The 14039-nt window shown below is 33.9% G+C and overlaps 1 protein-coding gene across 2 annotated transcripts; it reads right to left on the reverse strand.

Moving 5' to 3' along the window:
* Positions 1 to 684: 684 nt before the first annotated feature.
* Positions 685 to 11635, reverse strand: LOC133201073 (follistatin-related protein 3-like). 2 transcript variants are annotated; one of them, XM_061336883.1, is made up of 7 exons: positions 11426 to 11635; positions 4973 to 5167; positions 2349 to 2567; positions 1992 to 2213; positions 1565 to 1795; positions 1343 to 1474; positions 685 to 1176 (listed from the first exon to the last, which is right to left on the reverse strand). In XM_061336883.1, coding segments are annotated over exons 1-7 (1080 nt in total). In that variant the 5' UTR covers positions 11505 to 11635; the 3' UTR covers positions 685 to 1174. The 2 variants fall into 2 exon arrangements, with proteins under 2 accessions (XP_061192867.1, XP_061192861.1); XM_061336877.1 differs by having other exon boundaries at positions 685 to 1247.
* Between the last annotated feature and the right edge of the window lie 2404 nt (positions 11636 to 14039).

Here is a 14039-nt window from a genome sequence, read left to right on the forward strand (position 1 = left end):
TACTTGTGCCTTATAAGAATAGAAATCCACAAGGAAACGGTCAAAACAAATGAAATGAGAGATTATTATTTGTCAAGATGCAGTGAATATCTGTTCACTTATTTGCAAATTTTCTGAAAGAATACTGTCTGATATGATAATGTAATGTATTTGTCGCTTTAATGACTCACACAGGTTTGAATTTCTTTTTTACCTCAAAACATTTAACAATCTAAGTTCTTAAATTAAAAAAAAAAAATCTGCCTATTGTATGTGCATTCAGTGCAAAGTTTTTTTGTTGCTTTTTTGAAATCCGTGTACCAATTTTAATGTATGGTTTTGGTTCTGAGGCGTATCATTACGTATACAAATATAAATATCTGTCAGGAAATAATTCAATGTTATCTTTTTCTTCTATTATACATTCTCAAAACTCCCTTTGAAGTCGGTCACGTGAAGCATCATTGTTGACAGAATATTTCTATCAAAAATTGCAGTATTATTGTGTGAAATAATTTATATTTATTTCGTCCAGGGGCTATAAATAATACTTTATTGGGTATAATTTTAACGCTGTCATTTAAAAAAGAATAATGATCGGTACATTCAGGTTGCATTTCACATTACTTGTCGTTGCATTCCGTTGCCTCTTTGGTTTTGGGTAAACCTATTACGATGCAATACATTTTTAAGTAAGAAACAAACGAGTTTTTACCACATTTTATTTGGTAAAAATTAATAAAGGCACATTCACAAAGGACGGAAATACTTATATATGTACATATGTATAAATTCTCGGGAAGTTTGTGTCCTTCACATGACATTTCTCAGAGTATCTGTCCATTTTTTCTCATTATTTCCTCAACTTCACAGTCCAAATCTGATTAGACAAGCGAAGAGGTCAAGGCCAACTTCAAAGGATTTGATTTCATTAAAATATAACAATTACAGCAATGTTCATAAATAAATTAATAATTAATAAGTTACAATAAATAAAAAACAACACAAACACAAGACGATGACACATCAAAATATTTATAATGCCGCTGTGGCGAAGAAAGACTTTTATGGCAGTGACGTATTTGGATTTGTCGCGCATGCTCCCGCTATTCACGTGGCTAGCACTGTCTTAGTCTGGCACTATGGCAGGTTTCCCTCCATAATGGCGGCGACTCAGCCGTTTTCTTTGGTATGTTTCTGAGAAAATAAATGTTCTAGAGTCAACGGAAGTGACACACCGCTATCGTCCTTGGAATGCATCGGTTTTACTGGAAAACAAAAAAGAAACGGTAGATATTTTATCGATAAAACACCTTGTTTGCAAACTTCGCTTCCAACATTGTTTGATAAAAAAACTGCTCACATCTTAATTTGATTCTTATTCCATCAGAGCTTCTAAGAACAGCATCAACATATCGCGTTCTTTTTCTCCCTCTAATTTTCTTTTTTCTCCGCCGTCTCTTTTTGTGCTTCTGTTTTCTTCTCCACGAAGATCCTTGAAATTAAAAAAAAATCTTTTGTTTACTACCATGCAGACACTACAAATGCATGATATGTCATTTCATGTTTACTTAACTATACCTACTGTCGCAAGAACCGCTGTGGCGAGTATCTATAGCTATGCCCATTTTGCAGGACGCCTGCATCAGGTGACAATAGTTCTTATAATCCACGCCGTCCGTCCCACAGACCTTGTACCGTGACATCGGGGAACAGGTGCGTGATCTGCACAAGGCACACAGAGGCTGGTGATTAACGGGATTTATTAGACAGGACATTCCTTCCGAACACCCAGTGTCCAAACAAGTAGCGTTAGCTATGGAAAGTAATAGACAGTTGATATATTTTTTAACAACTTGCATTACTACTTGAAAGACAAAGATAAGGCGCGTTTTACAGTGAATGTCGTAAAAGTAAGGTATCGAATGCACTTGAAATAAATAAAGTGTTCTTGCTGGGGACATGTATTACGAAACAAATCGTGATAAAAGGTAATTTCTGATAATTTATACCTCGACATTTGCCATAATAGGCGATTCTAATTGACCTATGTCGTCTGCAAACTGCCGCCCTTAACTCACACGGATTTCGATACGTCACGCCATCTTCTCCGCATAAAACTCTGACGTCATCATTATTGGGGCAGCTTATCTGGCAATGAACACAATGTGGCAATCCATTCTGATCCTCTAAACAACGTTTCCCATTCAAACATCTTACCTTTTTGCATGATTCTGAAACGCATATAAGCATATTTTATGGAGTATTCGTAAAAATCGTTTATAAATGCAAAATAGGGGTAAAAGAGACAGAGATTTCTTAATTAAATCATTTATAATGGCTCAAAAGTTCTAAAGCTCATGTCTTACGTCTACAAACACCTCTGTAGGCCACAGATACTGACGTCTCCCGCTTACAGTTCCGCCTCCGTAGCTGACATTCATTGTTGTAGATCCTTCCGTCCGTTCCGCAGATTTTCCTGGACCTTCTCTGTCCCTGGGTACATTTTATTAGACAGGCACATTTAGGAACTCCTTTCTTTATTCGACAATGTTTTCCTCTTGGGCATTTGACACCTTCACAAGTATCTAAAACAGAACGTTAAATACTGTCTCACTTCTGTAGTTTATTATAAAAATGACGAAGATGGGCGCTCGCGGAGATTCATGTACCAATTATTTCTAATGATCTTAACATCCAATATTAGGGATTTCTATGTATTTTTCCGGGGAAGGGGGTATGCATATTATACATGTAGCTTTACTGTCATTGTAATGCTTTAATATAATCTATAATGTATCTGAAACCTGCAAATAAAAAAACTATTTCTTTTTTGTTATGCTTGTCGCGACAGTAATATCAATGAACCAAAAACTACACAATCATGCACTTTATGCTATTCAGATAAAGATGTCTGAACATTTAAAAATAAATCTCCCGCACTCACATTCTTTCTTTCTGCTTTATAAATGCATTTTTGTGATCTCGCGTTACTCTTATAGTGTTATTTTATTACTGAATAATTATCCCTAGAAGGTATAAATCTAGACATGCTGAAATTAATAACCATATTTCGTTCAATTAATGCTTTGTTACGTAATTTAACGATTTGTCGTCGTTGTCCATGAAGAACCTTGACTAACTAGATTTAAGGTTGTATTATTAAGAGAATAAATATTTCTGACGTTAATTTTAGAGGATAATGCGAGTTATAAAAGATACAAGCTGCTGGTGCAAAAATAAAAGTTCTTTTTTATGGCAAACTTTCGTGTAGACTTCACAATGATTTGACCCATTTCCGAAAAGACAAAATTAAGCAAGATTTGTGCTTAATTGACAACAGTTTGGTAACGAGAAACTCTGATTATGAAACAAACGTATTATTTTGAAACTTAGGCATAGAGATAAATATATCTCGTGACCTCGAAAACATGATTCCTTTGGGGTTTTTAGTCTATTTATAGATCTTTTTATTACATAAATTGGCAATTATTTTTTTCTACTCGTAATTAGTGGTGGCTAATCAACAAAAGTCGTTCATGACTTTCATTTCAAAATGTCTACAAACCAAAGAAAAAGTTTTTTTTTATGTTTTAAACTTATCTATAATTCATAAAGAAGTTTTATATACAGATTCTTTAAAAAATTCCGAAAGGATTGAAAAGGTTCAAATGATGCTGACACATGCGTAACATTGAGGTTCATACAAGATATGGGGGATACAACAAAATTTAAATACAATAATAAAAATAACTGGTATAAGGCTTTCTTGTACAATTCGTTACCAATGAAATTTCAATAAAAGATGCATATGGTGAAAATTGTAAAATGTAAATTTATTTGCTTTAAGCCTTTGAGCTAAGAAATGGCAACGAAACATATAGCTATATTTCAGCCTGTCATTCAAGAATGGTATTATACAGAATGCATATTGTGCAACAAAAGTTAAAAATTTTAACTAAAGGTAAAATAATCAAATTGCTTGTTATAAAAATTATTATCATAATTAAAAAGGGGGATCGTACCGCCAACGAAGAGAGTTAAAATTCATTGAAAGCAATGTATTTAGTACATATCCCCTATGTACTATGTATCTTTAAAAATACATACATTTTGGTATTTAAACGAATTGAATGATTAATTACTTGTCAATTGTCGCCATCTAAGGCTTTAGATTGCTGTATTTAGTTGACAAAAATATAATTCATTTGTTCTTGATTTATATAAAAAAAAATCTTTAAATAACTATACATGTAGGCATATATGTAAAGGTTCGCTAGTCACATCGAAAATTTGACAAGAGATGTGCTAATTTAGTTACAATATTAGAATCTGCGTACACAAGGAAACATTTTTCGATATCTTTTTACAATACTTTGATATTTTTCTTCAATGTTCTTTGAAGCCTAATTTTGTCCCTTAAGATAACAAATGAGAGTGTAATATTCCTGCTATATGAAATTTTGTCCTTGAGCATCCGACAAAATATCCATCTTCGCGCTGATTAAGCAACGGCCTAGGGTGCTTCTTTTTTTTTTCAATCATTTTAACTTAATTTTCGGTATGCATACGTTGTGATGAAAGTGTACATAACAAGTTTTTCTCTATGTGAGCAAGATTTTTTTTTCACTTCTGGAGAAAAATGTAGCGCTTTTTTATTAGAAAAAGTTAACTCGTTAATATTTGTTTCGTGAAAAAAATGCATTCGACTTTTGTACATCAGTTCTGTATAACTTCGGCGGAGAAACATCTGGTCTTCATGCTTCCAAGTCATCATTTTAACAGGAAAACTTTTAATTGCTATGTAATATCAGACATCAGTAATTTGGTCTTTCGTATCACAATACAATGGCCCTCGTGTGGTGTTAAGCAAATACACATTTTCTTTCATTTAAATTCCAATTAATTTAAGATATCAAAGAAAACTCCTGTTTAACAAAAAATTATTAAACTTTACCAATTACAGATTATTTTGAAATTTTGTTTCTCTTACCGTGACAAAGTTCGCAGTGCGGAGCGCCCCCTATCAGCTCCTGCCAGTAGAAGAGATCTCCGGTGGAAGTGAAAGTCTGAGGGGTCCAGCTCACGTACGGAGAGGGATTCTTACAGCATTCTTCTTTCGTCACGTTCAGATTGAAGGCACCGAAACACATCTTCTGTTTTGTCATCGACAACCAGCAGGTGCCCGCTGAAAAATGTCGTTCATTGTTTTACTTGAATTACTATAAAACTCCTAGTATCAAATTATTATTTGTTTAAAGGGCTATATATTCACTTCACAGTGAAGAGTTTGAATTTTTATGCAGCTAATGTAATTTGCCCTTAGATCTAAAATCAAATTTATTGAAATATATACAGTATATATTACTGAATTCGTAATCAGTTCAAGCATATTCGTAACATTTTATTAAACCAAAATAAATCAACTGAACACTTTATCTGGATGTACATGTACTTTTCCCAATATTAAGTAAGCAACGGTGATTGCTACATATTGTTTTCTTCAATATTTTGCTTTGAACCTTTTTCCTGGAGGTAAATTGCTGGTTCCCTATGTTGAAAATAAAATAAACTCAGTATATTTACACCTTTGTGCGATACAAGTTCCTAAAAGAACATTTCCATTGGTGTAGAGAGCGTCCTTAAGAAAGATGGAAATATCGTGTATTAATATATATACAGTGTATATGGAGTGTTGAAAAAAAACTACAAACCAGTAATTTATCCACACTGTATACATGTGTATGAGGGAAATTTTGATTTAAACATTTCCATACATTCATAATATTCTTCGGAAGCAGCGCCTTAAAATTGTTATTAAATTACTTCAGAAACGAAGGAGTAAACAGATTGGTGTTGATTTACCTGTCGGTAGCCTTTGATTGGGTTTTAACAATACTGACCTTGAAGTTAATTAATAATTCAATAACAACTTTAAAAGCAATGAAATTAACTATAGAAATAATTGTTTTTTCAGCGTCACAAGTCATCGGAATGTAGGTTCTCCCCTGTAACCTTGCTGGATATGTTTCAATATTTTCAAGAAAATTATGTCTGGAGTAATAATTCAAAATGTCATGTCAATCGATAGTCATTTAATTCTCGGTTTCCATTCTTCAGGGATATATTCAGTTGTCCGGAAATCAGTCGGGGCCAAAAATACCGAAACTGAAATAGTAAACAATAGAATTTCTCTTAACTGTCACCAGAGCCCTTTATTAAGATTTCTATGAATTGCGACAAATCAACAAAATATGAAGAAAACCGAGACTTTAAACTTCCCCACTTCCGCGTGTTGAAGTCCATGTAAATAATCGTAGTGTGTAATAGGAAGTGCGAGGGCAGGTATTTTACACAGATTAAACCTTGACTGCAGCTCGCAGCCCAGGCGAAAGCAAAACGAACGCGCCGTATCAAAATGAAATATTAATAGATGATATCTCTAAAGCTGTGTAAATCACAGAATATAATTTATATGACATAAGTCGGTAGGTTAGCAGGATTCAACGAATCCAATGCTTATTTCTGGGTAGAGTATAGGGGAATTTCCGAATTTCCTTTTGATAAAAATCGTTGAATAAATAAAATTGTTAATCAGCATTTTTCAAGGTCCAGCAGATATACAGAGAATAATCATCAGCAGAGTTTATTCCGGGGAGATTGGTTTTTTCCCAAAAATTGTAGGTGGCAGATTACACACACATGTACTTAAATGTTCTTTGATAATGACAGTCATATCATCGATCCATTGAGTTATAGTACATGTACATGTATACAATACAGACGGGGGATGGACAAACAATATAGCAAAAACTCAAGTTGATCTAAATAGAAAACAATCAAATCCCAGCCACCTTTGATGACATTGCCCCCACCCATATCAACACTAATGAAGGAATCTACAATACTTTTAAGCTACAATTGCTGAGCTATCTAAAAATCATTTATGAACTTTTTTTAAGTTCACATATTCGCAATGTTCAAAACGGCCCTTAGTTTTAGAAGTACGTGCTGATTACTGCTTGATATAGCATTTCTAAACTTAAGCACTCGTTTTAATAAAAGAATTTTTAAAAAGGCTTTATACTTCCTACTTGATTTTATTTCGGTCAACAAGTGCAGATCGAATATTAAAACAAAAGAGACACGTCCGGTTGATAACCAGGCCTCAATTACTTATACTCATCACTCCTACAAATGGCAGTACAAAGGAATCGGCGCACTTTGTCTTTTGTATCGTGAAAGGTTTTTCTATGGTATAGAATAATCGGAATCTTTTTGATATTTCCTTTTCTTATTTTCAACTAAACACCATTGAAATTTGGTAATATCTTATAAAAATTGTTTCGAATACGATGTTAAGTATTCTGCAGAAAACTATATGAAAAGATGGCATTTTATGATCTTGGCGTGTTTGAAAATTTTTGATTTACTACACTTTGAATAATTTTTATTTTCGCCCCCCCCCCCCGTTTTTTAGACAATTCTTCCCTCTGTCCGTCACTTCTGTGTTTGACCTTTGGGTGAATGACCGCCCTCTTTCACCTGAAATCAACCCCGGAAAACAACAATCATGGATACGTATGAAGTTGTTTTTAAAACATCTAATAAATCAGAAAATTTCGTTTAATCCTTTCTTTGTATTTTGAAAAAGACATTATTTCAAGGGTGAAATTTTAGTGAGTAAGGTTTCCAAAATTGTAGTTATTTCAGCAATTAAGGGTTTAAGCGCGATTACTATGCTACTGTAAAAGTGTTTTAGGTCACGGCACGCTCAGTAATTAGTCCCCAGAATTTTTAAAATATCGAAATGTAGGGCGCCCTTTCGGTGCGTAAGTGTTATTTGAGATAGAATACATAATATGAAAATAAATTTGTTTTACGCACATCAAACGGGTTGAATGCATTTGCTTTGACACAAATGAAATAATCATGCACAAATATCCAGAAATTCTCGTCTTTCTGGTGGATATTAATAGCAGAAATGTCTAAGAATGCGGACAAATACCTGCCCTAAACCTTTGATAATTTTTGGGGGAAATACAAGGAAATTGATTTTTCTTGGGAAATTTTATGCATTCTCTGAAAATGTCTTTTATCATAGTTTTATGCTTCATACTTATTAATAAATACAACCAGATTTTATGGTTTATTTGAATTTTAAATTCTCAGCACCAAAAGTTACGATTCCTAATTCCCTGTTTCTGATCGACTAATTGGTATATGGGTGTATTCGGTGTAATACTGAGAAGGCGCGATCTACGTTGAGTTATTAACCCCAATGAGCCCATCATTAGATGGAGATCAGAAACAAATAATCCAACGAAATGGTCTTCAAACATAATTTATGAGTTTTGCGTGAGGTCTTGAGTAGGTATAACGTTAGCACTTGCATGAACGCAATTAAAATTAGATGCGTCAATGTCTCTTATTAACATAAATATACAAATTGCTTATCTCTATCTTTTGGGTCACGAAGGTGGCAAATTTTTATGGAACATTTAGTATGAAAGGCACATTGCTTCTTCTGATGCGCTTTCATACATTACTTTTAAAATATGCATCAATAAATGCATGTTTGTTCTCTATTAAGTGTTTTGATCATTTCCATTTTAAATATCGTTTGTCTGTATATATTTCATTAGGACAGTCGCATTTTTCAGACACCGGCATATTGAACGTGCGAAGTTCTTTTTCGTTCTGACTCATTACTAAAGCCTTTAATACTTTTCCTTAAAAGAGAAGTATAATATCTTTTATAATTAACAAAATTTAATTACAAAATCCTGAAAATTCTCCAGCTTATGAATGGTGCAGTAAAACAGACTAAAAATTCGCAGTATCGGCGATTTGTAGGTTCCATTGAACATCGAAGTTCTTAAAAAATTTCGGTATCTTTTAATTTTAGAACCAATTATACCTCTTCATAAAAATTCCGTTCGAACAATGTCTGACCGTAGCACAACAATTATATGGCTGTTAAAAGAGAACTCGGAGCCACCCTCTTAAGTGTCAAGTGCAAAAAACAGAGAATATAAGAACATAGAATTTGATGGCGTGCGAGCTCTGATCGTCCATGGACTATAATTTAACCTTATAATAAAATGTTCTTTATTTTTGTCTTGAAATCGATGGAATCCTGGTGGTAAATAGGAATATTTACACTCTGTACTTTTAACTTTCGTCTGGTGGCTCAACTTTTTGATTTGTGTATCGATTCCTATTGAACAAAGTAGGTCGACTGGGGCCAATAACTTACCTACTGAATATACGACCCTATAGGGGGGACTCCCCCTGGCATTCTTTATTAAATCCTTTATTAGAAGTATCTTAAGTTAATAAAGACAGGAGGAAAAGACATAATAAATACAACAAAAAACGGGTGCATTAAGTCTGGGGCAATACGATATCAGTGTAATCTCTGATCGATTCCGGACGCATGTTTTGAATAGGTATAGGGTCTTGTCTTGCCAGGTAGCCAAACTATTCCCTTTGAAGTGTTGTATTGTAACAGAAAACAATGTTCTAGGTGATCGGAAATAACTATTTCACGTTGACTTGTATTACAACTGAGTCAACAACGAACAAGTGTAAATAATGTTTACGCAAATAGCCGCGGCATTCTATATCACATACTCCAAATGTCGAACAAAAAAATGAAAAATGTGAAGTTTAAAATTCGATTGAGACTTCTGATCTGGTGCAGGGACTTCAAAGAGATTCGCAGAGTTATTTTCTTATTTTTTCCCCCTTCTTTGAGGCCTGTTATTGACTTAGACGAAGTGCGGCGCGCGGCAGCTACTACATGTCACTTTTCAGCTAGCGACATATCTATGTATATGCTGTATTATAAATTATGTAACTTTATTTACTGCGTCTAGACATTCTACAAGAATCAATCAACTCATATTGATCCCAAGTCAGTCATCCCAGCAGATAAGCAGGCTATTTACCATCTTACCCCGTCACACAGGTACGGCTGGAATGAGGATTTCAGGATGTTTGCTTAAGGAAATATTGCTCGAAAACAAAACAGAACGTCGAGACTATGCCCGCACCTACTTTTTTTTCTGCGGACCAGAAAACAGGACAGGCTCTTTGTCACGTCTGGGTTGTCAGTCATCTTCGGCCGAAAGATGAGGGAGACACTACACAATGGAACCCGGAATCGTGTAAATGCAAGACATATAAGTATAATTTGGCTGACAGTCAAACGATACACTGTCGGAGTTTAGATTTCCAAGGACAGTGTGTGACTTTGATGTAGCACATCACGGCAGTGCATCGGGTAGATGCACAGTTTGACGCTGTTTTCAACATTAGGCCTCGGCCCTGACCCTCGGTCCGGGTAATTGCGTTCGTTTATATCTTCACAAAGGCATGAGAACGCAACACGAACATCACTTATACTATAATCTATCGCCCACCGGAAACAGATTGATATCTTCTGCAAGTTTTTGACGCATATATTATTAATTACTTCAATCATTCTTGTTGTGTTAGAATACTTTGATCATGTCGGGCAGCCAGGGAGGCTATTTTGCTTTTTAATAGTTACACTATATTTATCATCACAGCAAATTTATCATAATCTTCAGCTATTACATAAACACCGCTTTTTGTGAATGATGCAATGTGCAGCAGACTGGTAACGTCTGCTACAGGTGCGAGGGAAAATTTTGGCGCTAAAAGTGCGTAAGCTCTCCGTTACGTGAAAATAGGGTCCCACGCATCTTTTGTTAAGTTAATTACTTTTCGCCATTCATATAGGTTCTTTTGCCAACTTTACTATGCGGATTTTTTAAAGAAGACCTACGCAAGAAAATTTACCGAATTAAAGGTAGATTTTACGAGAAAAGGTTTTAAAAGTTTGATATGAAGGGAAAAAAAATAGAATAAATAATCCTTTTTTTTCGTAGTTTCAAAAGTTTTATGAAATGGAGCAATTTAGAATAAATAATCCTTTTTTTAATAGTCAGATTGTATTAATATTTTTTAATTTAGAAAAAGCTAGAGAACTTCCTACTTGTCTCTACCTTTCACATGGCATTCTTTGTAAAATCCAGATATTTTTTCACGCTTACTAATATTGAAAATATTTAAATTGTTAAAAATGTCCGTACGTATGATAAATACAAATTTGATAATTTAATCATGAAAAATGGTGACAAGTGCGAAATCTTAAGAACCCATCTTGCAAGAATGGTTTTCAGAATATGTTGATATTGCAAAAAAAAAAAAAATTAATGCTGTCAGAACTTAATCAAAAATACAATGGAAATCAAAACATGTTAGAAGGGAAAGACTACAATACTACTGTAAATTAGTGGAGTATATATTTTCTTACGTATACAATACTTCTATAAAGTTACATGTATCATTGAGAGAAGTAGGTAATTAGAAACAGAAAGATAAAAGTTGTAAAAGTCTTGTGTATAGTACTCACCCTGTGTCCGACCGACCCAAGCCAGGAGGAGGAAGAGTATAATTAAAGAGTTAGCATCCATCTTAACACTATCGCACATCAAACCATTATCATTTGGGGGGAATAAAAGAAAAAAAACAAAGCTCACACACGAAGTTGAATGATCATGATAGACTAGATAATCTATCCTGGGGTTTATGTCGAGACAGTGTCGTGAATTGTTACTGTCTGACTGAAGCACGTGTTTGTCTGCTAGTAGTTTTGATAGTAACTTACTGAACGATGTCACTGCATTTTATTAGGCATGACTGGTAGTCGGTACAGTCTCGAGTTGGGGGAGGGGCATACGGCGCGGAAGGCGAGCGTATTGGCGCGATCTGCAGGAAGGTGGCGTAGACAGCTTCAGGATTTTACAATCAATTATATAACACGTAATAATTCCGCATTCAGGTGCACGGTCGCTGCTCTTGCATTAGCAGGTAATTGCATTATTTACGATTGATATGTTTTGAATGGTTATTTTTGAGGTTGTGCTTTATCAAAAGAAAACAGAACTATATAAATAGATACGGGACCACTTCTAAATGTCTTCTTCCCGACAACCGATATTTACCTTAGACAGGTGTGTTAATATAGCAGCGTGTATTGGCCACAATTTGTAGGTCATGAATTGCAGTTGTAAGGACGATTACGTGAATTTCCTGGTTGACAATGGTCATGTATTTTGATATAGGCGTGTTTACAAGAGATACCGTGTATTAAACACAATTGATACCCTTTTTTCGATGTGATCTTCCAAAGGCAAAAAAGTGTACAAGGAGTACAACTCATCTGAAGATCTCTTACTGTAGAAAATAATTATGTAACAATGCACAAACAGATAAAATATAGCTCCTCCAAACAACAGGGTTTTTTCATACGCTGATACGTTAAAAATTGTCCACAGCCCCATTATATAATTTAATATTGTATGGTAAATAGTTTAAGAAAGATATATCATTTTCATATCAACGAAATCGACACCCTTCGTCTGGGATGTGGTTTATATTAAAGGTAGCATACAATGGGGTATATGACCACCCAATTTCTGTGGCTAGACTGATATCATTTCCGCGTTCTCACATGATTTTGTTGCTTATTTCTGTTGCAGAAATTTGTTGCCATGTTTGATCTTTGGAGACCCGTCTTTTAATACATCAATTTTCACAGTCTAAGGGTTATTTGTAATGCGAAGCGAAAAAAAAAATATGCAAAGTGACTCTAATTATATAAGAGTTGCAGACAATTACATATTGCAAAAAATGTGAAAGCAAAATGCAGCAGGAAAAAAATGTTTTAGAGTCTCGTGTTTTGATGAAATTGGAATTTTTTCCTGTTATCCACAAGTATATGTAATTTTGTACAGAATTCCAAAGCTTTCTCAGCTCAAACTTTGTAAAATACATGTATATTTTCACAATTTTTTTTTTCAACAAAAGTAAGAGGTGTGTCACCCTTCAAGCATTATTATATTATTTTAAATATGCTATAAATCGAAGCCTTTGTTAAAAGTTAAATAATTATTAAAATTCTTGATATATATATAATATATATAAGGTCAAATATCAAGAGCTTATGAGAGTCCCGGACTAAATATTACAAAAGAACTTGTAACTAATACCAAACTTTAAGCTTGTTCTTAAAGATGGTATATCTAATAATTTTAATAATTCCGTAAAAGTTGCTTGCCTAAAAATATATTTTTTTTAATTTGTTCAAAGAAGATTAATGTATTGAATTATGATTTAAAGAAAAAACAATATGTAAAACAGACACAGGGTCTGCTACGTTGTTTCTTATGATATTTATGCTTAATATAAAAGGCATTCTTGTCCAAAAAAAGATGGAAATTTGATTCTGAGGACAATGCTCAAGGTCATGTGGGGACCGTTATGAAAAATGGCTTGTATTATGATGATTTACTTACACAAATATGCATCAAATATCATTTGTCTAGATGAAAGATGAAAATAAAATTAGATAGTCTTAGAAAAAAACATTTTTAGGTCAAAAGTCAAGGTCAAATAGGGTTATGATGGTACACGACACATCGTATTACGATAATACATTAATAAGAATAGGCAAAAGAAAAAAGTTTTACGAGAAGAACAAGAAGAATTTTGGACAGAACAATAATTATGTATTCCCTTCGTCGAAGACGAGAAAATACTTGATCAAGAGACACATTAGTCCGAAATATCTGACGTTTTCCAGGCTTTTTTCACGATTTTGATATTCTACGTGCCAGAAAAACGTCAGAACCGGCGCAATTACGAAAACTGGAAATTTCACCGTCTCCAACCAGAGCTGATTTTCGATACTTGCGAACTGAATTAAATGCCGAACTTACAATTTATTAGTAGTACTCGCCAATATCGATGAAAAGAAAATATCACTCCATATTTCGATATATACAGTATTTGCGAGATTTTAAAATGCACGAAATGAAAAGAAAACTCGACCGTCTGATAAAATGTTTTCACCAGACTGTATATTTCATAAACAAACCCATAAAAACGATGGTGGTGAGTACTAAAGGCATTGTACTATTAATAAGTTGTGAATTCAGCATTTAATTCGGTTTGCAAGTATCGAA

The sequence above is a fragment of the Saccostrea echinata genome, unplaced genomic scaffold, assembly GCF_033153115.1.
Source record: "Saccostrea echinata isolate AGI-Se365-2 ecotype Australia unplaced genomic scaffold, CSIRO_AGI_Sech_v1 ptg000002l, whole genome shotgun sequence".
Classification (NCBI taxonomy): Eukaryota; Metazoa; Mollusca; class Bivalvia; order Ostreida; family Ostreidae; genus Saccostrea; species Saccostrea echinata.

What these genes read in the sequence shown, in the direction of transcription:
- LOC133201073 (XM_061336877.1), bottom strand. Translation starts at nt 11,504, where the DNA reads ATGTGCGATAGTGTTAAGATGGATGCTAACTCTTTAATTATACTCTTC. An exon ending in CTACAGAGGTGTTTGTAGAC is followed by an intron (nt 2,214 to 2,348) that starts GTAAGACATGAG and finishes TATGCGTTTCAG; the next exon opens with AATCATGCAAAAAGGTAAGA. An exon ending in CCACAGCGGTTCTTGCGACA is followed by an intron (nt 1,475 to 1,564) that starts GTAGGTATAGTT and finishes TTTAATTTCAAG; the next exon opens with GATCTTCGTGGAGAAGAAAA.